Source organism: Anolis sagrei, chromosome 1, assembly GCF_037176765.1.
Source record: "Anolis sagrei isolate rAnoSag1 chromosome 1, rAnoSag1.mat, whole genome shotgun sequence".
NCBI classification, from domain to species: Eukaryota; Metazoa; Chordata; class Lepidosauria; order Squamata; family Dactyloidae; genus Anolis; species Anolis sagrei.
Window position 1 is genome coordinate 267,621,826 of NC_090021.1, and position 26,868 is coordinate 267,648,693.

The window sequence follows — 26,868 nt, forward strand, 5'->3', positions numbered from 1 at the left end:
GCAATCTTGTCCCTCAGCCCCATTATCTTACTAAGCAGAACACTGACACTCAGAATTGAATATTATTGTGAAATTCATGCTGATTCCAGGAGCACTCTGGCAAACCCACCTTGAGCTGTTATCCTGGGGTTGTTCCAGCATGATGTATGTCAGATCACCCCCAGGATAGTTTACATAGCTGCCACTACCACAGATACCAAATTGTCACCTTTACCAGCTCCTCCCATTCTCCATGTAGTGGCACTCTACAGGTGGGACATGGATCCTGCCAGTTTGTCATCGCCTTCAGTGGTGCCAGAGGAGGGAGGGAGCATGGAGGAATTTCCCTTTCCTCTCTTTCCTTCCTCCTTCGATAACCCCATTGCTCCGGATTATGTCATTACAGGTGATGACTCACTAGCGGGACACATCTCATGCCCTGAGAAAGCTGTAACAAGGATTATTTGGGTGGGGGGAGGGATAGTAAGTGCCATCCCATCTCACTTTACCACTCAGGAAAATTGGAAAGCAGTGTAAAAAGTTGCAGCTGATTCTGTTTAGAAACTGGCCCAATTATTTACATGGGCCCAAAGTCATGGATTTCAGCCCCAGAATTTGAAGCAACCCACAACTTTGTATAATGTGAGTCAAAGCTATGTTGAAATGGCCTTGCCCCACACTGCTGCAGATCAGTTCTGTGGCCATCACGAAACTGATTCAGTTAGTCTGTCTTCTAAGGGTGCATCTACACTGCCGAATTAATCATAGAATCATAGAATCAAAGAGTTGGAAGAGACCTCATGGGCCATCCAGTCCAACCCCCTGCCAAGAAGCAGGAATATTGCATTCAAATCACCCCTGACAAATGGCCATCCAGCCTCTGTTTAAAAGCTTCCAAAGAAGGAGCCTCCACCACACTCTGGGGCAGAGAGTTCCACTGCTGAACGGCTCTCACAGTCAGGAAGTTCTTCCTAATGTTCAGATGGAATCTCCTCTGTTTCACACTTCAATGGCTGTGGAATCTCAATGCTGTGAAATAATGAGAGTTGTAGTTTTAGCAGATCCTACCAAAGAGTGCTGGGGACTCACCAAACTACAGGGTTAGTCAAAATGAATAGGCCAATAAGAAAATTAATTTTAGACGAATGTATGTTTATTGTAACCAAACTACAGCTACGTATCGACAGATAAATTATCAAAGTTTTGTCTCACCTTCAGAGATGTTCGATATGGGCGCCCCGTGTGACACGGCAGACGTCCAAGCGATAGTCCAGTTCATTCCACATCCGTTGCAGCACATCCGACGTAATGGCATCGAATGCAGCACATATGCGCTGTTTTAAGTCGTCCAAGGTCAGCGGTAATGGAGGTCGGAACACAGTGTCTTTCACATACCCCCAGAGAGAAAAGTCGCATGGTGTGAGGTCGGGGGACCTGGGGGGCCACAGGAGGAATGGAAGATCAGTCACTCCAGCACGGCCAATCCAACGTCTGGGAAGGTGTTCGTTGAGGTACTCGCGTACACTGTTGTGCCAATGCGGAGGGGCACCGTCCTGTTGGAATACGAAATCGGGCACTTTCTCTTCTAACTGTGGCATCAACCATTCAGACAACATGTCAGCGTACACTATGCCTGTTACGGTTTTCTCCGCGAAAAAGAATGGGCCAAACACGTGACGGTTGGTTATTGCACAGAAAACGTTTACCTTCGGCGAATCCCTTACATGTTCCAATACGGCATGAGGATTTTCAGATCCCCAAAAGCGGAGATTATGCCTATTGACCTTCCCGCACAGGTGAAACGTTGCCTCGTCACTGAAGACCAGTCTGTTGGCAAAGCCTCCCTCCTCTAGTCTTCGCTGCATTGATTCGCAAAAATCGTGTCGTTTCGAATAGTCACCTTTTTTCAAAGCCTGCACCATTTGCAATTTATACGGCTTGAACTGCAAACATTTGCGTAATACGCGCCACACAGTTTTTTGCGGAACGTTCAATTCCATGGAAACACGATTTGTCGACTTCTGGGGACTTCGTTGAAAGGATGCACGAATGGATTCCACTGTGTCTTCGGAGACACGCGGTCATCCTGTGGTTTTACCCTTGCATAAGCAGCCCGTCTCCTCAAATTGCTTTACCCACCTCGCAATGGAATGTCGATGAGGTGGTTCCTTGCCATACTTGGCTCGAAATTCTCGCTGGACCGTAATTACTGACATTGTTTTAGCAAATGTCATCACACAAAACGCCTTCTCTTTGCCTGATTCCGCCATTTTGAAAACAGCGACTCCTAGCGACGCCTAGCAGCATTAACGTACATGTGTGTTGCTCAAAAAAAACTTTGATAGTTTATCTGTCGCTACGTAGCTGTGGTTTGGTTACAGTAAACATACATTCGGGTACAAATAATTTTCTTATTGGCCTATTCATTTTGACTAACCCTATATCTCCCAGGCTTCCATAGCATTGAGCCAAGGCAGTGAAAGCTACTAAGTGACAAAATGGCTTTAACTTGTGTGTGTGTGTGTGTGTGTGTGTGCAGCATTATCCCTCTATATTTGCTGGGAGTTAGGGGCACAGGACTTCATGAATGTGAAAAACTGCAAATAAAAAATGCTGTTTTTTATGTCTGAGACAACCTTTCCCTAAAAATGTCTAGGTCTGTGATCAGTTTCCAATGCAAGCTGATCACAGAACCATTTTGGAGGACCTAGGTATGTGTTCTCTCTAGAAATGTTTGGGTCCTCCAGCATGATTGGAGGAAGTTAAACGTAGAGCCACACTGGAGGACCTAGAGATTCCAGAGAGAACATTTTTAATCAAATCCACAGAAGTCAAAACTCCAAACAGAGAGTAATAACTATACACACACACACACAAGCCATTTCTGTTTCTCGTAACTGCTACCAGTAGCTGCATTGCTTCCTTCATAAGGCAAGACTGGTCCATTTGTGCTGTCTTTCTGCTGTAAGCAAAGAGTTTATAATATGCATTATATTAACTATATGGTGCGACCCTTGTACCTAAAAGGGATATGTTCCCAGACTTCACATGAATACCAGAGTCATGCTGGAGGACCTGGAAAATGCCTGAGGCAGTGGTTCTCAACCTGTGTTTTGCCCTTCAACTTCCCGAAATCCCAACAGCTGGTAAACTGGCTGGGATTTTGGGGAGTTGTAGGCCAAAACACATGGGGACCCACAGATTGAGAACCACTGGCCTAAGGGATCATATTTTGTCAGAAGTAGATAAATAAAACCGAAGTTGACTGGATGTAATGTATTGTTTTCACTTATTGTTAAGGAAAAGGCAGATATCAATAAAATAAATAATAAAATAAAATTGGCCCTGGATGCAGGGAGATTTACTCCATTTGTACTTATTTCCTTCTCTTTGCGGTGCATTTCTCGGTCAAAAGGACCCCAGTGCTATCGGTGGACTTTCCAGAACAAGGAAGAAAAGATGAATTGGAAGAGTGAAGTGGGAGAGCCGGGTAGAGAGGAAGAGGTAGCAGTCAGGGGGCTGGAAATTTGAAGAGTCCAAGTGTTACAGGGAAGCTAATGGAAACTATAGCTGAGGGGCGTGAGCAGAGGCAATTTCAAGTACATTCAGAACTCACACTGAGAGAAACATTTTCTTGAGTGCTCTTTAATATCCATATTAATGGTTAATCCCTCTTTGAACTCAGCCTAGAGGGCTTGTCCATTATTAGAAGAAATTCTTATAAGAATATCCAAAACTAAGCCATACAATAATAAAAGTTACGTGCCTAGATCTATTTTAGATCCTCACAAATATTCAGTCAAATGATTTATTCTATTTCTTTGAATGGGAGATAACCATGCTATGTCATAAAATAATCTTTTGGACATCAGAGAACATCATAAAATCTAAAATGTTTTATCTGGCATATACCTTTGAGAACTTTCCTTTGAAGCTCACTTTGAGAGAAAGATGGGATTATAAATTCACTAAATAAATAAAAATAAACAAACTTCATCTGATGAAGTCGGCCATTTTCCATGAACAAATATGGCAAATAAAAGCTGCTGGGCTTTAACATGCCACCAGAATCACTGTTGTCTTTACTTCAACTGAACATCACAGAAAGTTTCACCTACTCGCTAGGGCAGTGGTTCCCAACCTATGGTCCATGGACCACCAGTGGTCCCCAAAACTAAAATATGGTCTGTGGCCTCACTGTTATGACACCATTGCAACAAGAGCAACTGGTCTCATGAAACCCTCTTATAGTGCCGAGAAAATGGGGGTGTTGGGAGGGGAGGTGCTGACTACCCACAAAGGCATGACAACAAGCCTCTTGACTGCTGCTTCTCCTCCCCCTTCCTCCCCCTGAGTGAAGCCATTCCATATAGCACTTGGAATGAGGGCACCTGGGTGTCTCCATTTTTAGGCCTATTCCTGGGGTTATTTGGGGTACTGATTCAAAAAATTGCATTGGATAGACCACATCAGCTTGAGATTATTAAATATGATTGGCTGTGGGTGAGCAGATGGCGACCTCTAGATGGTATATGTTCTGTATCAGATACTAGAGCTGATGTGGTCTATCCAATGCAATTTTTTGAATCGGCACCCCAAATTACCAAACCGAATCTAAAGTTGACCAAAACCCAATTCGCAACCCTTTTGATGCTAGTGTTGGAGAGTGGTCCCTGGTCAAAGTGGTCTCTGGTCAAAAAAAGGTTGGGTACCACTGCCCTAGGGCAAAGAATGAGGTTGCTGTTATTCAAGTAATAAATGTTTGGTGACAGCAACAAGTGAATACGTGGTGCAACTCTATGCATTTCTCTCAAGGTATTATATCCACAAAACTTAGTGGAAGTTAACTATAAAGGAGAATCAGTGTGGTATAATGGTTTGAACTACAATTCTGGAAATTAGGATTCAAAAACCTGTTCAGTAATAGAAACACACTAGTGAACTTGGGCAACTTCTCAGCAGAAGAAAAGACAAACCTCAATTAAGCAATTATTGTATTGTCGAAGGCTTTCATGGCCGGAATCACTCAGTTCTTGTGGGTTTTTTCGGGCTATATGGCCATGTTCTAGAGGCATTTCTCCTGACGTTTCGCCTGCATCTATGGCAGGCTTCCTCAGAGGTCTGCTGGAGCTGGGAAAAAAGGGGTTTATATATCTGTGGACTGACCAGGGTGAGACAAAAGGCTTTTGTAAGTTGGGCTAGGTGTGAATCTTTTCAACTGACCACCTTGATTAGCATACAATGGGCTGACTGTGCCTGGAGCAAACTCTTAATGAAAGGTGCTTAGATGTCCCTGCCTGTTTTTCTCTCTGCTGTTTTAATTTTAGAATTTTTTAATACTGGTAGCCAGATTTTGTCAATTATTTTGTCAATTATTTTTGTCAATTATTTTGTCAATTATAATTATTAATTATAATTATTAAGCAATTATTGTCAAGGAAACCCTGCCTTAGGATCATTAAAGACTGGAAAAATCTTGATTACAGGCAACTTTATTCTATATGCACAAAAGACTATAGCCTAAGAACTGATCTAAACATGCAATCATACGAAAACACTAGTGTTTTTCTGAAAGTTTCCAGTGATTCTGCTAGAAACTTTTTAAAAATGCCCAGATATTTTATATGAATTACAGAGCAGTGCTGACTCAGAGTGCTGTAGACTGAGTCTCTTTCTTCTTTGGAGGTTTTTTAATAGAGGATTTAAACAGAGACTGGATGGGCATCTGTCCAGATCATGCATTTCTGCATGATGGAAAGTTGGAATGTATGGACTTGGTAATTCTAAATGTCTTGAGCAGCCAGTTTTTGAAGATTCAGAAAACTAATCTTAAGTTACTGACCCACACGCTACACTAAGAATTACTGACACTTTTTGAGCAAGGGACTTATGTAATTCATGAGCTTCTCTGATCAAGTTTGTGGAAATCTTCCCAACCATAATATACTAAACTTTAGGCAGACTTCTTCATATAAAGCTGTTAGCCACATGACCAATAACACCTTTTTCTCCAATTCTAATTACAATCACAGTCTGGAGGATAAGCCCTAAAAATTGGAATTGTGATTGATATTCTTCCATGACATTCATTTTCTAAAAAAAATCTCTCATCTAATCTGTATTTTAATGTTAATACAGGAATGGACAAAATCATTCCAATTTGTATTAACATGAAATAAAAGCCTGGTTTCTAATGTCGAGCAGTTCAATGAAAATGTCAACAAAGTGGCTGAATGAGACATTTTGAGGAAATCAGTAGGAGTGCGGAGCTGAACAATATGTGTAATTTAACTAGAACTGACTTGTTGAGATGCTATTATATCATAAATGGCTTTCAAAACATCAATTTTACATTACTATAAAAAATTAAATCACCTGCTCTAATTCAACCTGGCATCAGGTGGCATAATGTATCGCTAAAAGCCTCAGGCCTTCAGTGTCACCACTGTATAAGTATGCAAAATAGAGGGAAATGAAAACAAACTCTGGCATGTGAAGATGGCTAAACTCAGGAAAGTGAAGGCAAGGTGAGGTAGCTGCATCTTCCATAGTATTATATGTCTATCAATCACTTTTATCCCATTATAGTATAAATCTATCAGAAGCTATCTTTGTGGCATTCCTTTTTATAAAAAGAACATCCACTTCTTCAACAGACAGGTGCATATAAGCTTGTCTTGCTAAAACTATCATATCTAAATAGCATTTCAGAAAGAATTAAGGCAGGGTGTGAAACTACTGCAGCAGAAAAATACACAATACCTTTATTTTTTTCTTCAGTATCAATCATTTTAGCTCACTTTCCCTTTCAATCCTTCTTGTGAAAAGGTTCACCAAAAATGCAGCATTTATATAACTGAACAGTTTGTCTAAGGCATCTATGACTCCAGTTTAAAAAGTGAAGAAGTCATGACGGAAACGTCACCACACCACTTTCCCAAAAGACATATGATGGGTTGGGTCCAGAACTTAATTCTGGCAAAAGGAGCATCCTCCAGCACATTTTCCACTTAGGATGCTCCCATAGGTGGCGGAGGTTTTTTACTACAGTATCCCCTCCCTACTTGCCTAGATTTTTCTATGGAAACAAGAACCTGCAAGTAGTGGGAGAATCAGTAACTACAGTGTCCAAAACTTCAACTGTGATTCAAAATGCAGTGTATCTGAACAAGCAAATAGGAAACATTTATTCTAAAATAAAATTTTAATAACTATATAACAGCCTGTAACATTTTAAATACTTTCATTATCTTCTAGTCTTTTTTGCTCGCAATTATTACCAGGTGCTGTAGGAATGGGGTAAGCTTGCATATAATCATAAATGCTCCTTGTAGTTATTTAGGTACTTACATTTTTTACGTTCATATCCACTCTTACTCCCAGTACAGACTGATAAGTTAAAACCAAATACAGTTAAGGAATTGATAATACAAATGTCACAAGACTATGAAATAGCCACACTAAAAGCATTAATTTGAAACAGTCAAACTAACACGAATAATTTAAAAAAGCAATTATTTAGAAGTGGAATGACTTGAAGTTAACTGTGACATAACTTAATACAAGGCAGGGTCTTTGGCTTAGAAATTGAGATGAGCACCACCCCACAGAGCCAGAGATGAGCACCATCCCTCAGAGCTGGAAGGGGAAGCCTTTACCTTTATCTGTGTTATCTGTATCATGTTGTTTCTAAGCACTGAATATTTGTCTTTGTGTTTGTGTATTCTGGAATCCGTCCTAAATCCCCTCAGGGAGCTAGGATGGAATAAAAATAAAAAATTATTATTATAAAATGTTAAATATCAAGACCCAAGGTAAAAAAAAATCATTGTCAGAAGCGACTTGAGAAACTGCAAGTTGCTTCTGGTGTGAGAGAATTGACCATCTGCAAGGATGTTGCCACAGGGACGCCTGGATGATTGATGTTTTCTGTCATGTTCTCGCATAGGAAGCTAGAGCTCGACAGACAGGAGCTTATGCCACTTCCGATTCGAATCGCTAACCTGTTGGTCAACCAGTCCTGCCAGCACATGGGTTAAACCCATTGCAACACCAGGAGCTCCACCCAAGGTAATAATAAATAGGTTAATTGAGCCTACCCTTCAAAACAGCTATTGCTCTAAACTGACCATCAATTCTGCATCTAATCCCAATCGTCCAAGGCCCTCAGCGTGATTTAAATGTTTCAATCCTCCCAAAATTTTAACCCTGTGAGTTAGGTTAGGTTGAAAAATAATATTCTGCTGAAGCCATAGATTTGAAAAGGACCTACTAGCCATCTAGTCCAATGTACAGCCATGTAGGCATAAATAGCTGAAGCGCTCTGGAGAAATCGCCACTCAACCTGTTTTAAGACCTCTAATGAAGGAAAGTCTACTACTTTCTGCACCAGTCCATTCCACTGTGTTGTCAAAGGCTTTTTGCCATGTTCTACTGTAATATGGCCATACAACCCAAAAACCTCACCATTAATTGATTACATTTTGTGGCTACAATAGGAAGTCCCAGCCCCAATGACAATGTGAAGAGAAATGTCCATTAACGTTGGCTAGTACCCTTGCATGAAAAAGGTATTTTTAATCTTATTACAAATCACAGATGAGAAATTATTATTAATCTATATAATCATTAAATATATGCAGTGGATGTAGCAAAACAATAGCATATCTATGGATAAATCCCAGTGCAGAATAAAAACAGGAACTTACTATTTATTTTATTTATATCCCCATTTTTCTCTCTAAAAGGAGACTCAGAGTAGCTCACAATAAAACCAAGTAGAATACAATTAAAACTTTAAAACATATATATATTAAAATATAAATAAACATGAAGAGTATTTAAAAATAAACAGTTAAAACCATAAAACCAATTAAAAACCTACTCATAGTTAAGAGCACAGCACCCCATGACTTGATTTTTGAAGCCTCCTTCTTCAAAAGTATAAAAAATAACAAGATCTTAGCCTACAGCTTAGCCTACAGCCAGAAGGGCAGCAGGGAGGTGACCTTATTCCCTGGGAATAAGGGAGTTCCAGAGTCAAGGGGCAGCCACCAGGAGAGAAGGACCACTCTCTCATTCCCACCGATTGAGCTTGTGATGAAGGTGGAACCGACAGAAGGGCTTCTCTTGAGGATCTCAAGGCCCAGACAGGTTCATACAGGGAGATCCAATCCTACAAATAGCCTTATAGGGCTTTAAAGGTCATAACCAGCACTTTGAATTGTGCCTGAAAACAAACTGGCAGTCAGCAGAGCTGCTGCAATGGAAATTGTACTATTTAGAGTAAACTCAAATTCTGAAGGCGTGTGTTGGAAAAGGTGATACTCTAGTTACGCTGAGCAATGACCACAGGAGACACAGTGTAAGAAAGTCTGTTAATAAACTGAGATTGCACTATATCTATGATACATTCTCTGAAAGTAAAATCAGAAGTACAGAGACTACAGGGAGACTAAATCCAAAACTCTTTTGGTCCCAAGCATTTCAAGTAAAGAATGCTCAACATGTATTATAAATAGCCTTCAGATATATTTACAAATTTAGTCAGCATTTATACAAATTCCACAAAAATTAAACAATTGAGCCATCTTAAATAGAAAACTACTTTTACATGCATGAATGTGTGTGAGAGATCACATAAATCAAATTGTCTGTGGATTTATGGTTAACTCATGAATTTATTAGGGTTTTCTCAAACAAGTAAAACTCAAAACCCCAGCCCAAATGGCTCAATTTTGGGTTCCAAAAATTTGGCAACAGAATGTCACCTAGTGGCTGTTTTAGATATTTACAGAAATCTGTTGTGCAGGGTCAGAGGCGGCCCTAGGTAATTTTCAACGTAAGCAAACAGTATTTTGGCAGCCCCCCCCCCCCCCGAACCAATCACTGATATATATTTTCTGTTCGTCGTGGGAGTTCTGTGTGCCATAGTTGGTTCAATTCCATCATTGGTGGAGTTCAGAATGCTCTTTGAATGTAGGTGAACTATACATCCCAGTAACTACAACTCACATATGTCAAGGTCTATTTTCCCCTAAGAGCGCCTCAAGAGCGCCCCTGGGCAAAATCAACTATACTGCAAATGCTTACTTTGCGTAATGGGTTGAGCCGCCCCTGTGCAGGGTTTACAGTGGACTTTGCAGAAAATGCTTCAGATCTACTTCATAAAAAGGAAATCAGCCTGTTTAGCAAGCCTTGCAAATGCTCATTTATTATCAGTAAATGTTTGATTTTTATACTAACTTTATATGCCTATACACCTGGGATTTTCAGGGGGAAACTGCTTAGGAGTGGAAAAGGTATAAGAAGCCCTGACCTAGAGCAACTGGTATTCATTGGTGGTCTTCCATCCAAGCACTATCCAAAGCTGATTCTACTTAGTTTTCCAAGATCAGATAGGTTCTAGTGCCTTTAGGGTATTACACACACAGAACTACTTTTAGATAGTGGATAAAGTCAGCTTTCTAACAGCTGAATATTCTCAGCTACTATTGAGAGGGTGGGGAAACTCGGAACAATGTTTGCTTCAGTGGTGATGCAATCTGATGGGTGCATTGTGTAACGTCAGATAATATCACATGATGTGTCCTAGTCTAACCTAGCTTTAAAACAAAAACAAAAAAAACCTGAGCTTCGAAAATGCCTATTTCAGAATATGAGTGGTGTTCCCAAAACTCCTGACCCTCATTCCACCTCCAATATTTAAAATGCAAGCCTCTATGCTGAAATTAGTTAATAATTCCATCAATTAGTAAAGTAGGAACCAACTCAGTTACCTTTCATCTGTTTCTAACAACACTGTGACTCAAACAGAAAATAATTCCTTCTTGAGTTGCATGTAGAAGAGAAGCTCAGAAATGTTTTAAATATGAAAAGCATCACTCAGCTTGGCAATCAATTGGCTTAAATCTAAAGTCGTAGTTTATTCCCCTAAACCAGTCTTGCATACAAAATGAAACTATCAAGTGAAGCAGGAATTTAGCCAGTCTATGCCCACAACCAATTTTTTTCTTTTTTTTCTAGTTACATTTCCTTCAAGAAATTGCTCCGTGCATTTTGTCATTAAGTATGAATGAATAATATCTACTTCTTTGCTTTGTTTCATGAACACTTTCAACTTGTAAAGATAAAACAAGTTTGGATACTCATGAGGTTTTAAGGTGTTTCATTAAAGAATTGCCATGACAGTTCCTGACAACAGAATAGAACCCCCCCCCCAAAAAAAAACTACACAAAAAAGCCCTAATCAGCACATTGTATTAAAAACAAAATATGACACAACTGTATATTTTTCATTACAAAGACAGAGGCTAGAATAGAAAATGATCCACAAGTGAAATCGTGACAACCCATAATTCAAGGTATTCCACACAACATATATTTCAGTACTTTGGAGTAGGACTGCAAGAAATAAGAGCTCCAATAAATGAAACTGTGGGATGTCTAAGTCAGCTCTGTATTTCCAGGAGTAGAAGCATGTAAGCTGGATCCAAAGGACATTAGTCTTGTCCAAATTGAACCAGAAGACTAGGGTCCTTTCACACTACCCAGTTATAGTGCTATGATTCCACTTTAACTGCCATGGCCATAACCTATGGTCTGGGTTTTGTAGTTTACCAAAGCATTCTCTGGCTGAGAATTTTAAATGCACTTTTACAGAATGCAAATCTTCGGTTCTGATAGTTTGGAACCATTGGGGCTGAAATGGAACATAGTACTGTAAGGACATCATCAAAAGGATGAGGTCCCCCAGTCCGATTCACTAGTCCCCATGCCAAATCAGCAGGGTGGTGGGGCCATCCTGGCACCCCATGCCTCACATTGCCCACAGCAACACTTCCCCATCCCATGTGGAGAAGCATTGCCACATGGTTTCCTCCCACATTGACCCTGCTGTTTTGGATGGAATACAAGAAGCCTCTCGTGTTATGAGGGGAGCTTCACTGTCAGGACCCTTCCTCCATGGAAGTTACTGTATGTCATGTGATGAGCAGCATAGGGCTCCAAGGAGGAAGTATTCTGACAGCATCCTAGGACACTAAAACCACCTTATGTAATGAGGTGAAATGTGTGCAGTGTGAAAATGTACCTCAGTCATGAAACCTATTTGGTGACTTTGGAACAGTCACTTGCTGTCAGCCTTATACACATGTAACAACAAATTACAGAAAGAAAAGCACCTTTAGTAGAGGTATAGCATCTATGCAGCATATTTATATATTGCCTTTCAGCAAAGTGGGGAACAATTATTTCAAAAGCATTGCTGAGACTCATGTGGCTTTCAGATGTTGTGTGCTGGGAACTCCCTGTAGCCCTAGTCAACACAGCCTATGATGAGTCACCCTGGAAATGCAGTCCAAGAATATCTGGAGAGAACATAATTTTCAACTCTGTTCAAAACTGGTAGAAAATAATGCACAGAATAATTCAAACCAATAGATACATAAATATATCTCAGTTACCAAATCATTTTTATCACTGTTTAATACAGCCCCTCAATAGCTTCCTGGAAATCAGTATTTCAGATAGAAGTCTCTCAATCCAACAATTTTCAGTATTTATTATAAATATTTTTTTACTTATGAATGCTTGGCAAACTGGAAAGCAGTAGAACAAGTGGAAGACTTCATTATAGATAGACTGATTCAGTCAAGGAAGCAGAACTGCTGTCGATGACCAGGGCTCTTGGAAGCCTCTCATTCAAAGGGTCACCATAAGCAGAAGCCAGCTTGGTGGAAAATCACAACAACCATATGGAGAACTGATTTAGCTTCTGCAATCTCCGTTTTCCTTCAGTAGCCCTCCTTTCACACTTTTGTTGCCTAAAGGCTCTACTGTCTTCCTAACTATTGTATTTAAATAAATGTTTGTTGTTTATGCTTCATGTCTCTAGATATTCACTATTCAAATGTCTTCTTTGCATGGTTTAACTTTGACTTACATTTGTTTTTCTGGAGCTGGATACTTTTCTAAAAGAATCATGCAGGCAAGACTTCCTTGTTCTAAATTACTACTGTTTCCATCTCATGGTTTTCGTGATACTATTACCATGGATGTATCCTTTTAAATTTTGCCATACACTTCCCCTTCTATTATATACATTTTATCTCACCGATGAATTAAACTAACATTGAATTGTGAGACTTCAAGTGACATGAACATCTAAACCAGTGATTCTCAACCTGTGGGTCCCCAGGCATTTTGGCCTACAACTCCCAGAAATCCCAGCCAGTTTACCACCTGTTGGGATTTCTGGGAGTTGAAGGTCAAAACATTTGGGAACCCACAGGTTGAGAATCACTTATCCAAACCAACAAAAGATCTTATGGCATTTTAAAACCTAAGATGTTTTATTTAGCATGAGCTTTTGAAAGTATTGTCGAAGGCTTTCATGGCTGGAATCACTGGGTTGTTGTAGAGGTAGTGAGGTCTGTTCCAACACTGTTCCTAGTTCCAACAGACCTCACTACCTCACTACCTCTGAGGATGCTTGCCATAGATGCAGGTGAAACGTCAGGAGAGAAGGCCTCTAGAACATGGTCATATAGCCCGAAAAAACCCTACAACAATCCAGCTTTTGAAAGCTTCAGCCCATCCCAAAAGAACTCTATTAGCCAGCTGTGTTATCCATTTACTGTTTTCTATTGATAAAACTTGACCATAATGCTTACTTTTCTCCAAAGTAATCATTGTATATATTTGACTATTATTGGTTCAGTAAGATCATCTTTAGATAGCACCATATGGGTATGGGTTATTGCAGGGGTCCTCAAACTAAGGTCCGGGGGCCGGATGCAGCCCTCCAAGGTCATTTGCCCGGCCCTTGCTCAGGGTCAACCTAAGTCTGAAACGACGTGAAAGCACACAACAACAACAACAACAACAATCCTATCACATGAGCCAAAAGCAGGCCTACACTTCCCAAGGAGATATTAATAAGTTTATATTTGTTAAATTGTTCTTCATTTTAATCATTGTATTGTTTTTAAGTGATTTTTGCACTACAAATAAGAGATGTGCAGTGTGCATAGGGATTCATTCAAGTTTTTTTTTTAATTATAATCCAGCCCTCCAACAGTTTGAGGAACTGTGACCTGGCCCTCTGTTTAAAAAGTTTGTGGACCCCAATCTGCTTAAGTTTATACTATTGCCAAGTGATCTGAAAATCCTTTAGGCACATATACTCCAAACATTTGCAAATTCCTACATATGCTCTAAGAGCATACCAGGTAACATGGAATGGGGGAAAACTAAATGAAACCTAAATAAAGTGTTACATTTTTTAAGCAGCTCCACTACGGTACACGGTGCTCTTTCAAGTTCCCTGAGCCAAAAATAATGCATAACATAAGGAGTAGGGATGTGCTGTAATAAATTATTTGTTCCCTCAAGGGAAAACAAGTATTTTGTTTTTCTTTGAGGGAAATAATTTAAACAATTCCCCCCTAGTTCCTAGATGCCTTTCAAAACTATGTAGTTTTCAAAAGGGTCTTGTAGAGAGAACAGAGTGTCCAGTAACAGGGGATGCTCTTCCTGGGTGCTCTGTGTATAACATTGGAAGCAATGCCAGGTGAGGATCAGGAGGACATATCCTCACCATTCCCACACTGAAAAAATGGTGCGTGTATGTGTGTGTGTGTGTGTGTGTGTGTGTGTGTGTGTGTGTGTATATATATATATATATGTGTGTGTGTGTGTGTGTGTGCTGGCATATGCTAGTTGTTGGAGCACAGCCTGCAATGAAGATCCTCCTCACTGAGCTACAACCTCTCCTCCTACCTGGAGAAAATACAGAAACCAAGTGAATATGGACCAGGGGTGGGAATAGTTTTGCGTCTATTCAAGAACTGGAAGAAATCTGAAGAAATTGCATGAGGGTGATTTGTCCTGCAGCATGCCAAATCATGCTGCAGGACAAATCAAGGGAAATAAAGTACATTAAGTAAAGTTGGGGAAAATTCCACAATAAGCCCCTTAATGTGTTTAGAGGGCCCTTAATGTCAACCACATCGCACAGCAAAATGGGCTCTACAAAATCGGAAGTGTTTCACAGACACCTGCCCCATGCTGAAGCACTTTGTAAAATTCGGAATATGGAGGTGAGGGGCTGCCGAAATATGCCCCAAGTGTTGCAGGGGCCAACTGACCCCCTGAGACAGATAATTGATTATCTCCTCTGTTAATTGACACTTTCCTTTTTTCCCGATCTTGTGTGCCTCTAGAGTGCTGGTGTGCATTTTGGTAGGGAAATGAGAAGAAGAAAAAAACACATTCTAAGGCAGCTGTCAAGCCATGAGTACGTTGGATTCTGGACCTGGTTTGAGGCCATCCTCTGTTTGGTACCCTCCTGAGTCCCCTCATGGAGAGAGTATGGTATAGAAATAAATTATTATTATTATTATTATTATTATTATTATTATAAGATTCTGCCCCAATAAAAGTTTCCCCTAAGTCCTCAAATTTCTAGCATTAGAGTTACTCAAACTTCAATTGAATGTTTAGAAATTCAATTTAAGCACATAAAGAAAAAGGGCAGGCAAAGTTACCAAGGGAATGCAGATAAAGCAAATAGGAGACTTATAGAACTACAATGATTTTTCACTATTTTCCTCTCTTTCATGTTAGAAAATTGGGGACCGAGGTGATATACACTACATTGAAATTCTTTAATGAATGATGTAAACATTGCTTTTAGAAATTTCACGCAAAGGGAATTCAGATACTGAGAATCAGTTAAATACTGCAAAGTATAAAGGATTTTGTAAAACCTGAATTAAAATTCAAAGCACAATCATACTTGAGTGCTCTTAATATACATGAAGGTGGTCAATACAACTATGCAGGATATTATTTTACAAAATATTCTAAACAAAGTGTCATTGCCATAGCAACTGCTGCATTGCAATGCACAGAGATAGTGATCTTAACAACTCTTTTCAACATGACAGCATTTTAAAAATTACTTGTACTGCCATCTTACCATTTTGTCTCAATAATTAGAAGGTTGTATGGATGAGAGCATCTCAAAAGGGAAACGTAATTGGGCATGTATGTGACTCCCTTCCCCCCTTTCATGTCCTGAAAATTCTGGAATAAAATTAGCTGCACATATACCATGCAAATTCCTTCCCTGTGATCACTGTCACAGGGTGCAAGGTGGGAATGATTCCATCTTATGTGAACGAACCAAGTTCTGAAGATAGATATAAACACAGAAGTGTGTTACATTGTAGCAGCTACACTATCACCAGAATGCTATTTACAACTGCCTTGGATTGAGATTAAAATCTATTGTGTAATGGGTTAAACCCTTGTGCCAACTGAACCTGAAGACATGAAGGTCAGTGGTTTGAATCTGTGAGATGGGGGGAAGCTCCTGTCTGTCAGTCCCAGCTTTCCATGCGTGGGCAAGAGAAAAGCCTCCCACAGGATGGTAACACATCCAGATGTCCCCTGGGCAACATCCTTGCAGATGGCCAATTTTTTCACACCAGAAGCAACTTGCAGTATATTCTTGATGTGCTTCTGACACGATAAAAAAATCGCACTAATGCTATTTATGACAGAACTATCTATTAACTATCTGGCAGCAATATTCAAAGAACAACATGTCAGTTTGTTATTACGAGACAACTGGTAAATTATATGTATCTATAAATACCTTATTTTTTTATGTAGTAAACATTTTAGAATCCAGCATGGTATTGTGGTTTTACTCTGGGAGATCACTGTTTGAATCCACATTCAGTCATAATACGTTCACCTTATGGTTGCCATAAGCTGTATACAACTTAAAAGCACACCGGCATTTTAGAAATCTAAATTACAATAATTAATTTCTAAAGAGTCCAAGTCAAAACAAATGGTCACTGTTGTGCAGATAAGTATTTATTATTTATCGTGTCATCAGCAACCATACCATTGTGTTACAATTCTAACAGAACAAGACAAACACAGAGATTAAAAAAACAAAAACAAAACAAAACCACAGATTTTGCAAACTTGGTCGTTGGTTAAATGTCCTTTGACCAGTATCTGGCCACTTGGAGTGCCTCTGGGGTTGCCGCAAGAAGGTCCTCCATTGTGCATGTGGCAGGGCTCAGGTTGCATTGCAGCAGGTGGTCAGTGGTTTGTTCTTCTCTGCACTCGCATGCCGAGGATTCCACCCTGTAGCCCCATTTGTTAAGATTGGCTCTGCATCTCGTGGTGCCAGAGTGCAGTCTGTTCAGTGCCTTCCAAGTCACCCAGTCCTCTGTGTGCCCAGGGGGGAGTCTCTCATTAGGTATTACCCATGGATTGAGGTGCTGGGTTTGGGCCTGCCACTTTTGGACTCTCGCTTGCTGGGGTGTTCCAGCGAGTGTCTCTGTAGATCTAAGAAAACTATGTCTTGATTTAAGTCGTTGACGTGCTGGCTGATACCCAAACAGGGGATGAGCTGGAGATGTCTCTGCCTTGGTCCTTTCACTATTGGCTGCTACTTCCCAGTGGATGTCAGGTGGTGCAATACCGGCTAGGCAGTGTAATTTCTCCAGTGGTGTAGGGCGCAGACACCCTGTGATAATGCGGCATGTCTCATTAAGAGCCACATCCACTGTTTTAGTGTGGTGAGATGTGTTCCACACTGGGCATGCATACTCAGCAGCAGAGTAGCATAGCGCAAGGGCAGATGTCTTCACTGTGTCTGGTTGTGATCCCCAGGTTGTGCCAGTCAGCTTTCGTATGATGTTGTTTCTAGCGCCCACTTTTTGCTTGATGTTCAGGCAGTGCTTCTTGTAGGTCAGAGCACGGTCCAAAGTGACTCCCAGGTATTTGGGTGTGTTGCAATGCTCCAGTGGGATCCCTTCCCAGGTAATCCTCAGAGCTCGGGATGCTTGTCTGTTCTTAAGGTGAAAGGCGCATGTCTGTGTTTTAGATGGATTAGGGATCAGTTGGTTTTCCCTGTAATAGGCAGTAAGAGCACCTAGAGCTTCGGAGACCTTCTTTTCAACCATCTCAAAGCTCTCTGCTTGAGAGGTAATGGCACGATCATCAGCATAGATTAAAATCTCTGTCCCTTCTGGCAGTGGCTGGTCATTTGTGTAGATGTTGAACATGGATGGAGCAAGCACGCTCCCCTGAGGCAGGCCGTTCTTCTGTTTCCACCATCTGCTTCTCTGGCCCTGGAACTCAACAAAGAAGCTCCTGTTTTGTAGCAGGTTTCCTATGAGGCGGGTGAGGTGGTAGTCCTTTGTGATATTATACATTTTTCTCAGGAGGAGGCGGTGGTTCACAGTATCATAGGCTGCTGACAAGTAAGATAGGGATCTAGAAAATATTGCTCTATCATAAACAAACAGTATGCAACCTATGGTCCTCCATGTAGCTAGAAGATTTGCTAACCAAACAGATTTGTTCAGCATGTCATCTGAACCAGGGATCTAGCCTTTTGGTTCTAAAACAAGTCAAGATTTATAAATCTTGAACTTTGGTCTGTAGTCCTGGCTTATAAGGGGAACAACAAGTCAGTGTATTCATTTCAAATGAAACATTAAACAATTTATCTTGATTTGTTTAGTGACCACATTAAGGAAAAAATAACAAAAAAGAATACAGAATCTGCATGTTTTTGTCATTCTTTGCCATTCCTGCGCTTCCTCTAACCAGTTACAAACTCTCTTCCTATGCATCTATTCCCTTACCGCTATGTGTCTATACACAACTACACATAATTAAATATCTTTGCATTTAAGTGTGTATATACAACTACACAACAAAGGTATGAATTAAGTATAAAGATACCATAGCACTCTGGAACCAGAATGTTAGACAAATATTATAGGAAATAATAATAATAATAATAATAATAATAATAATCCTTGAATAAATTAACTTTTCCACAAAATAATCAATTTAAGACTAGCCCTATAGAGCTTGTCGACAAAGAGAAATATTAAGATGTCACACATTTATTTGTTCATTGTATAATCCAAAATGGATTACATAGCATGAAAGCATAATTACAAATCTAATAAAGAACAAGTTAAAACAACAAGCACACAAATTGAAATTAAGCCATGATCATAAGATTGCTCTAAAATGAAAGTAAAAGACGAACGGTTTTCTTAAAAAATCAAACAATGGCTGAAATTGCAGAGAAGCTTTCTGCTCATGACGAGAATCCTAGCAATGCCTCCCCAAGGAGACTACAGCGTTTAGAAAGAATGTTGTATGGGGAGAAGAACAATCCATGGGAGGACTAATAGACATGTGCACTTCCAATCCATCATAATTAAGAAGGGAGGCATATTCTCCGCTATTGTTGTACAACATAAAATACCGAAACTATATGCAGATTCACAGATCAAACAACAGCTTCAATTGTGTATCTATCACAATATCTAATTGATTAGACTACCATGTCACCAAAAGATTTGATATTTTACCCTCTGGTTTTGCCAGACAAAACCAGAATTTGTATTGTCGAAGGCTTTCATGGCCGGAATCACTGGGTTGTTGTAGGTTTTTCCGGGCTATATGGCCATGTTCTGGAGGCAATTTTTCTCCTGACGTTTCGCCTGCATCTATGGCAAGCATCCTCTACCTCTGAGGATGCTTGCCATAGATGCAGGCAAAACACCAGGAGAAAAATTGCCTCCAGAACATGGCCATATAGCCCGGAAAAACCTACAACAACCCAAAACCAGAATTGTTAACTAGAAGGCAACTAAAAGATATACTTCTGGTTAGTTGGGCAGGGTCTAGTGGGGCAGACTCTATGTGGGCATAATGCACCCATAGGCTTCATGGCCCTGGACCCAATTTAGAAGGCCTTGAAGCTCAAAATGGAGGAGGTTTTCAACCTCCCCTATTTTGAAAAGCCATAATTGTCACCTGAAATCATGTAGAAAGCCTCCTAAATTCATGACAACATACAACAATATGTGTATCCACCTGCAACAAGCATTCCAGAACCAGTACTATATGTAATATCACTTCCAATCACCATTTTTAGGAGCTAAGATTTCATCTGGTGACCCAGAAAACTCTATGTCTGGAGTTACATATTGTGACCCAGACATCTGCTTACTCACAGGAGGTTCAACTTCATGTTTAGCTCTCCAATAACCTGTTCAGCAAATGCAAGGCCTTATTCCATCTACAGGTCTGTCTACACCCCCACCCCCATAATTCAGATTATTCAGCCCTGACACTGCCCTGAATTTACACCATTAGCACTTATCCATAACACATCATCTTGAAACGGTATCACTTTCCAATATCTCAAATTCAAATCAATACCAGTTTTAGAAATACACTTGTAAACAAGTGATTTACTCATGAGTAAGTAGTTTAACACAGCGACAAGCTGGATTTTCTGGGAAACTGAAGAGCAAGAAATAAATTTAGCCTAAAAGAAGGTCTTTGTTTGCAGAATTTATTTATTTATTTATTTATTTACTTTATTTGTATACCGCTCTTCTCAGCCCTTAGGCGACTCAGAGCGGTTTACAACAGTTTAGATATACAGGATACAAAATCATTGTGCATGTATGTAGGGGCTGTATGTCAGGTGTCAGAATCAATGTAGCTAGGAGTTGAGTATGAATTATTTTATTTTGTCCATTTAGACCAGTGGTTCTCAACCTGTGAGTCCCCAGGTGTTTTGGCATACAACTCAAAGAAATCCCAGTCAGTTTACCAGCTGTTAGGATTTCTGGGAGTTGAAGGCAAAAACCTCTGGTGAACCACAGGCTGAGAATCACTGATTTAGATAGCCCCTTGGTAGTGAAAATAGGTTTAACAGAAGCAACATGAATGGCAGTTTTTAGCATTAATTCATGCCTCCCCAATCATTTGCGTTGCAGCAAAAGCCTGTGACACAGGGAAGAAGCATCTACGTGAACCTTCCAATCCATCCTCTTTAACCTATCATTAATCACTGTTTACATACAGGCTACCAAGATTTAGCAGGGAAAGTGTACAGTAGGTCAGCTGGCTGCATCTAGCCCTGAATCTTTCATTTAATAACAGCTGCTCAAAAAGATGTAGGTTCGTGGCCTATATTGAAGATTAACCATTATGAAACTCCTTCTGATTATTTTAAAGAAACCACACTATTTCTTATGTACATTCAGTATCATCCTGCCCTCTTCTTGACCCCATTCAACAAAATAATGCTTATGGTAAAATAATTCAGGGATTAAAATTCCTAAAAGATGAAAAACAACGACCATCAAACTCATCCACCATGTCTTGTTATGGTAGCATTTAAAAGCCCTGTGTCAATGAAGTGCTTTCTTTGGCCAATACTGAGTGACTTCATAGACACACAAAAACACTTCAAATATTACCCTGGCTGTCAAAACTACATGAAGATAGAGTAGCTCAAATATTGTTATTTTAAGCTTTCTATGCCCTGGAGACTAGGACACACAACAATGGCATCAAATACAAGAAAGGAGATTCCATCTGAACATTAGGAAGAACTTCCTGACTGTGAGAGCTGTTCAGCAGTGGAACTCTCTGCACCAGAGTGTGGTGGAGGCTCCTTCTTTGGAAGCTTTTAAACAGAGGCTGGATGGCTATCTGTCAGGGGTGCTTTGAATGTAATATTCCTGCTTCTTGGCAGGGGGTTGGACTGGGTGGCCCATAAGGTCTCTTCCAACTCTATGATTCTATGATTCTAAATTCATTTGACTCCATCTCACCTCAGATCTGTCTTAAACCCATTTCTAGTGTAAATGCTAGTCTTCCTTGAAACAAAAGCAAGAAAAAATATTCATTATTTCAAATGAAGTTACCACTCTCTTTCATAATATATCATTACAGAAAATAATTAAAAGTTCAGAATAGCAAAAGGTCAAAATAAAATGTCCTGAGATGGCAGTAATCCACAAATTCCTTTGTTTCTAATCCTGAACTTTCTGTAGTCAATGGACCATCAGTAAGCATGAAAATAACTGGTGCCTTACAAAAGCGGTACTTTTACCACTTTACCACCTCAAACGCTGCTGTGGGAATTGATGGCGATTTTAAAAGAAAGCTACCCAGACTACATGCTAATATATGATAATAAATTGGAATTAATCGATTATTGTTAACTAAAATGAAATATATTTATAACTTTGGTATTGATATATCTCTGCAATGTAGGTTTGCCATTTAGTTAACTCTTGTTTGTTGGTAGCTATTGCCAATTCATTTTCTTTCCATTTTTTCTGAAAGAAAACTTAGTTTGGACAGAAGAAAGGTTTTTTACTATAAAATTTCTAGATGTGGATTACAAGAGAAACTATTATTCAGACCCAGTGCAATATTTCCAAAAAGTAATAGCAAAGGATCATTTTTAATCTTCTTCATATTTCCATGCTTGAATATCTAATTATACTTTTATCTAGAACAGCCTTACACAATATGGTGCTCATAAAACAATTCCTAAACTTACCATGGAAACAGAAAATAATGGATAATAGCATACCCTATTGAAATGAAATACTTCCACCAAAGAATTATCCTGGAGGGCTTCGAATATTCCTAGATATTTATTCTCCTGAAAACTGTTAGGTCCTTCTGAGAGACTCTATGGTAAGTCCTGGCAGAAACTTGCCATGGAAAAGTCTGCCTTGAGGGCCATCACATACAATTTTGAAAAGAGATAGGTTTCTTCCCATCAGAAATTCAATTTTCACACTTGGATGACTAAGCATCGGTGGCCTAATGTAGCCATCTCTCTTCCACCAAAGAAGCATGTGGTATTGTGCTAAAATTACGTTTAGCGAAAACCATGTCCAAAACTAGATGTATAAACAGTTCTGTCTATTTTAGCATATCACTGTAGAAAGAACAGGTGGTAAATCCTCTTTTAAAGGCAAAGGCGATGTGTGGCTGGGGTGATATTGAATAATCTATTCTCCTGGACCCATTTCCCCAGTGTCCCTTTTCCAAATCTGGATCAAGGAGCTGCTCTGGGAAAGGAAAAAGGGCCCTCACTTCCACTTTCTAAATGATTAAATCTGGTTTAGAAACATATTTCCAGATTTGGAAATACAAAAGAACTAACATGACTCATTTAACTTTATGACAATTCTGTCCTTACCCAGATCTTCATATTCTGGAAGAGATCACTTTTCCCCTTGACCATAGGCTATTACGTACAGTACAAAGAAGTCAGAGGTGGTAGATGATTGAATGTCCGTGGCAATATATAAATACTTAACTTGTAAGGGGATACAGACGTGATAGATACTTAGCTGCAGGTTGAAATTCCTGCTTCCTGAGGACTAGTCACATTCATCGGCCTAACCTACCTCATGGAGATCTTCATGTCAATGAAATGTAAGAATGGACACATATCTCATCCTGAGCAGCTTTCAAGAAAGCAAGTATTTAATAATATAATCGACACAATAACAATAGAGGAAAGGACTGAGACACGGCTTCAATGCTACCAATTAACATGTCTTTTTCTTTTAATTTCTGGATGCTACCAAACAAAATAGGAATACATTGTTTATCTACTGTGTAATCTGGCTATTTGATATGCATCTTTTAGCATGTCATGTGGGTTGTTTAATACTGCCATGCTGCACTCAACTTATTACTTAAATGCACTAAGTTGATTTTAAAATGGAAACATTATTTTCACATGGATTGTTTTTGACAAGTAATACTAGATTCAAAATAGAAGTTGAGCAAGCCTGTTTGCGTAAAAAAATACTTAACATTTTTGGACTAATAATTTCTATCTAGCCAACGATATCAATACCAGTTTTATTCAGGTTATTATAAAAAGAAAATTGTTATTGGCCAAGAAAAATTCTCTGTAGCATATGATTAAAGGTTAATAGTAGTCAAAATTGTAATGGTGAATGAACATGGCTACAATACATCTTCACTTTTGCTGCACCTTTTACTTTTCTTAAGTATGACAAGATAAAAATGGAATGATTCACAGATGCTATTAAGTGTTACAGATTTATAGCTCATTTACGTAATGCTTATATAGTATTTCTAGATGTTATTATTTTAAACCTGTTTTTAAATGAAATATATTGACTAGTCTGCAAGAAAACAAATCTCATTCTAAACAGTCCTTAAAAAAAATAAATACATGAATAGCATTAAACCAGATGGTAGTTAATTTAAATTCTTGCTCTGAAACCAGCATTGACCTAAATCACACCAGTTTAAGAATAAATACTAGAAAAGCAAATGGACATAAACAGAAGCTATTTGTCAAAATACAAACAGAATGCATTTCTCAACGTAAACAGCATATCTATTGTCCTGTCTTCTCAAAAATCAACACACTGTTTCTGTATTGAAAGCAAATGTACAATGTTAAAAACACATAAAATGAAGAGGCTTAATCCATCAGGAGACATTTGAGATGCTCTCTCTCTCTCTCGCACACACAAACACATATACACACAAAAATTAAATTACAAAAAATATGCTTGAAAACACCCACAAAACCACCACATATACACATCTCTGCATAATTATATAGGAATACAAGAAGACTGACTTGAAGCCTAGCAACAGTATCCATGTATTAGTTAGTCTGCTAATCAACTATCCAAACTCACACACCACCACCTCAATGTGCTTCAGATTTAAAAATAAAATCTCTCTTGTTTCTATCTTCAGAGCTGCTGAAGGAGAAGGTGTATGATAAAAACAAACCTTGTTCACTTGAGGAAGAACAACCCATGTCATTTAATCCATCTGATAATTCACCTCATCACAAAAAGCCCAGGCAAAACAAAATGAAAAAGATTTAAAAATACGTTATCCAGTTCAAAGGATCCTCGGTTAGCAACATATTTATTATGTGCATAACTGTATTTAAAGAGATCTTCAAGAATCCTATATATCTTATAGCTGGTTTTTTGTATCTCCATTCTATAGAAGCCATAGTAAATGCTGTATAGCGAATGCTTTCTAAACCTTCTGTGCTCATTTACTTGCAGACAGCTGTAGACTGGATGAAAACAATCAGGGATTAACTTTCCTATTCATCACAGCTTTTAATCCATTACTTTCCCCTTTGGTTTTCGATAAAAATAAATAAATAGACAAATATATAAATAATTAAAAATGAAATGCTGTCACTAATCACAGCACGAAGGGAAAGAATAACATGTCAATCAGTTAGGTTTAGCTGCAGGACATTTCTTAAAAGACTTGTGCCATTCAAAGCAGAGATAGTGCTCTCAAAACACAAAAATGATACTGTACAGGCACTCAGCTAGATCTTTTCAAATTCCAATAATATGTGCTCACATTAAAGAAGATGCTCTGATGCATTTGTAACAATTATAAAATCCTATTAATGAAAATGTAAGACTACACAAATTTAAAGTGGTAAGTCATGTTCAGTGTAATGTCAAATACACAAATGCATGTGAAAGAAATGTGTGTTGACAGATTGATAGGATGTCATAGTCACTCACAGAACGTTAATAAAAGGACATGTTCTTAAAGTCTGTTACAACATAAATAATCTTGGGATCTGATTTTCAATCTAAATATTTTATCTTTTTTCTTGGAACCATATTTTTACCATAAACTTCATGGCACAAATATTTGATCTGTTTTGATATTTACATATGCTAACTGTATCAGAAATTATTCATTATATTGTATGGACTTTCTAGTCCAAACTTTAGTCCCAAAATGATTCTCAATCTGATAGATTTGAGTGGACCATCAAAAGTCAGGAGTCTTTCCAAGCCGGAAAATGTGATCACATCTAGGCCAGACTTTGACAAACCTTTGTGATCACCACAAATGCCTCCAGTATTTGTACTGGACCAGCCCTAAGTCAGAAATGGGAGGTTGGACAGCATCAGTCTGCTAGGTTCCTAAGAAAAAACTGGTACCCAGGGAGCAACATCTGGCCATGGTAGAAAAGGAGTGCCTGGCAGGGTGTGGGCTTTGTTAAAATCTTATTTCTGGGGAATGAAGCTTGTGTTAAGACAAACCATCCCCCTTATGTTGGTTACATCACATGAAAGAGAACAGTGGTAAACAGTTGCACCCAAGTCCTTTTTTGCAGGACTGATTTTGACATAGGGAAATGCAAATGTGATGGAAAATTCTTTGTCTAGACAGGCAGAGTCATAAACCCTTAATAGCGCAATGACTTTTGAAGGAGGGACACATAAAGGAGGTGCTAGGCAGACTTGCCATTAAGGCAGTGAACCGCAGCTCAGGAGGGCTATGCAATTGGGCTGTAAGGGATCAAAATGTACCAAAAGGCAGAAGCTTGCCTCTGAGGGAAGCAGGCAGGGTCTGAACTGGCACTGACAAAATTTGAAGTTGACACAGATAAGACTATGAGCAGATAGAGACAGAGATTGGAGCAGAAGTAGAAAGGGGTTTGAATTTGAGAAATAAGCTTCAACCTGAGTAAAGGGAACTGTCACAGGGGGATCTAAAAGATTCCTTGTTTTCTTTGGCTTTTGATTGACTTTTTATTATACATAATGCTTTTTATTGGGCTTTAAAATTTATTTTGGAATTAATTTCTGATTTCCTGAATGTACTGCATTGTACAGAATTGTATGTTTCACCTTCTCATTGCTTGCATGGATGGATGCTATTATTTTTTTCCCCTTGGCGAGAATGGCCATACTGTTGATTTACCTTAAGTTACCTTGTGAAGAAAGTATTCCTGAGAGGTATCTAAATGGCGTACTGTGAAAATATCTATCTAGACATGGTACTTCTGTTTAGCTAAGTGCAAAGTGCAATAAACAGAATTTTAAAAACACATACAAAGTACTACAACAACCATAATACTTCAACACAGACGACGTTTACACAGTTTGTGACCCAAAGACAGGGCTGAATACTTATCTGACAACTACTGCCAGTGACAAAACAGAAGAAATCAAATGGATA

General features: G+C 39.1%; 1 protein-coding gene across 7 annotated transcripts in view; it reads right to left on the reverse strand.

Annotated features, from left to right (window-relative positions):
- SHANK2 (SH3 and multiple ankyrin repeat domains 2) overlaps nt 1-26,868 on the reverse strand; it is a 410,725-nt gene that overhangs the window by 265,910 nt on the left and 117,947 nt on the right. Inside the window, exon 1 of one of the 7 annotated variants that reach the window (XM_060765268.2) lies at nt 24,646-24,943. The exons of the other annotated variants lie outside the window; for them this stretch is intronic. Within the exon in view, the coding sequence (XP_060621251.2) occupies nt 24,646-24,673 (28 nt within the window). The 5' untranslated portion in view covers nt 24,674-24,943. Of the gene's footprint in view, nt 1-24,645; nt 24,944-26,868 lie in introns of those variants that run through there. 7 annotated transcript variants of the gene reach the window in all.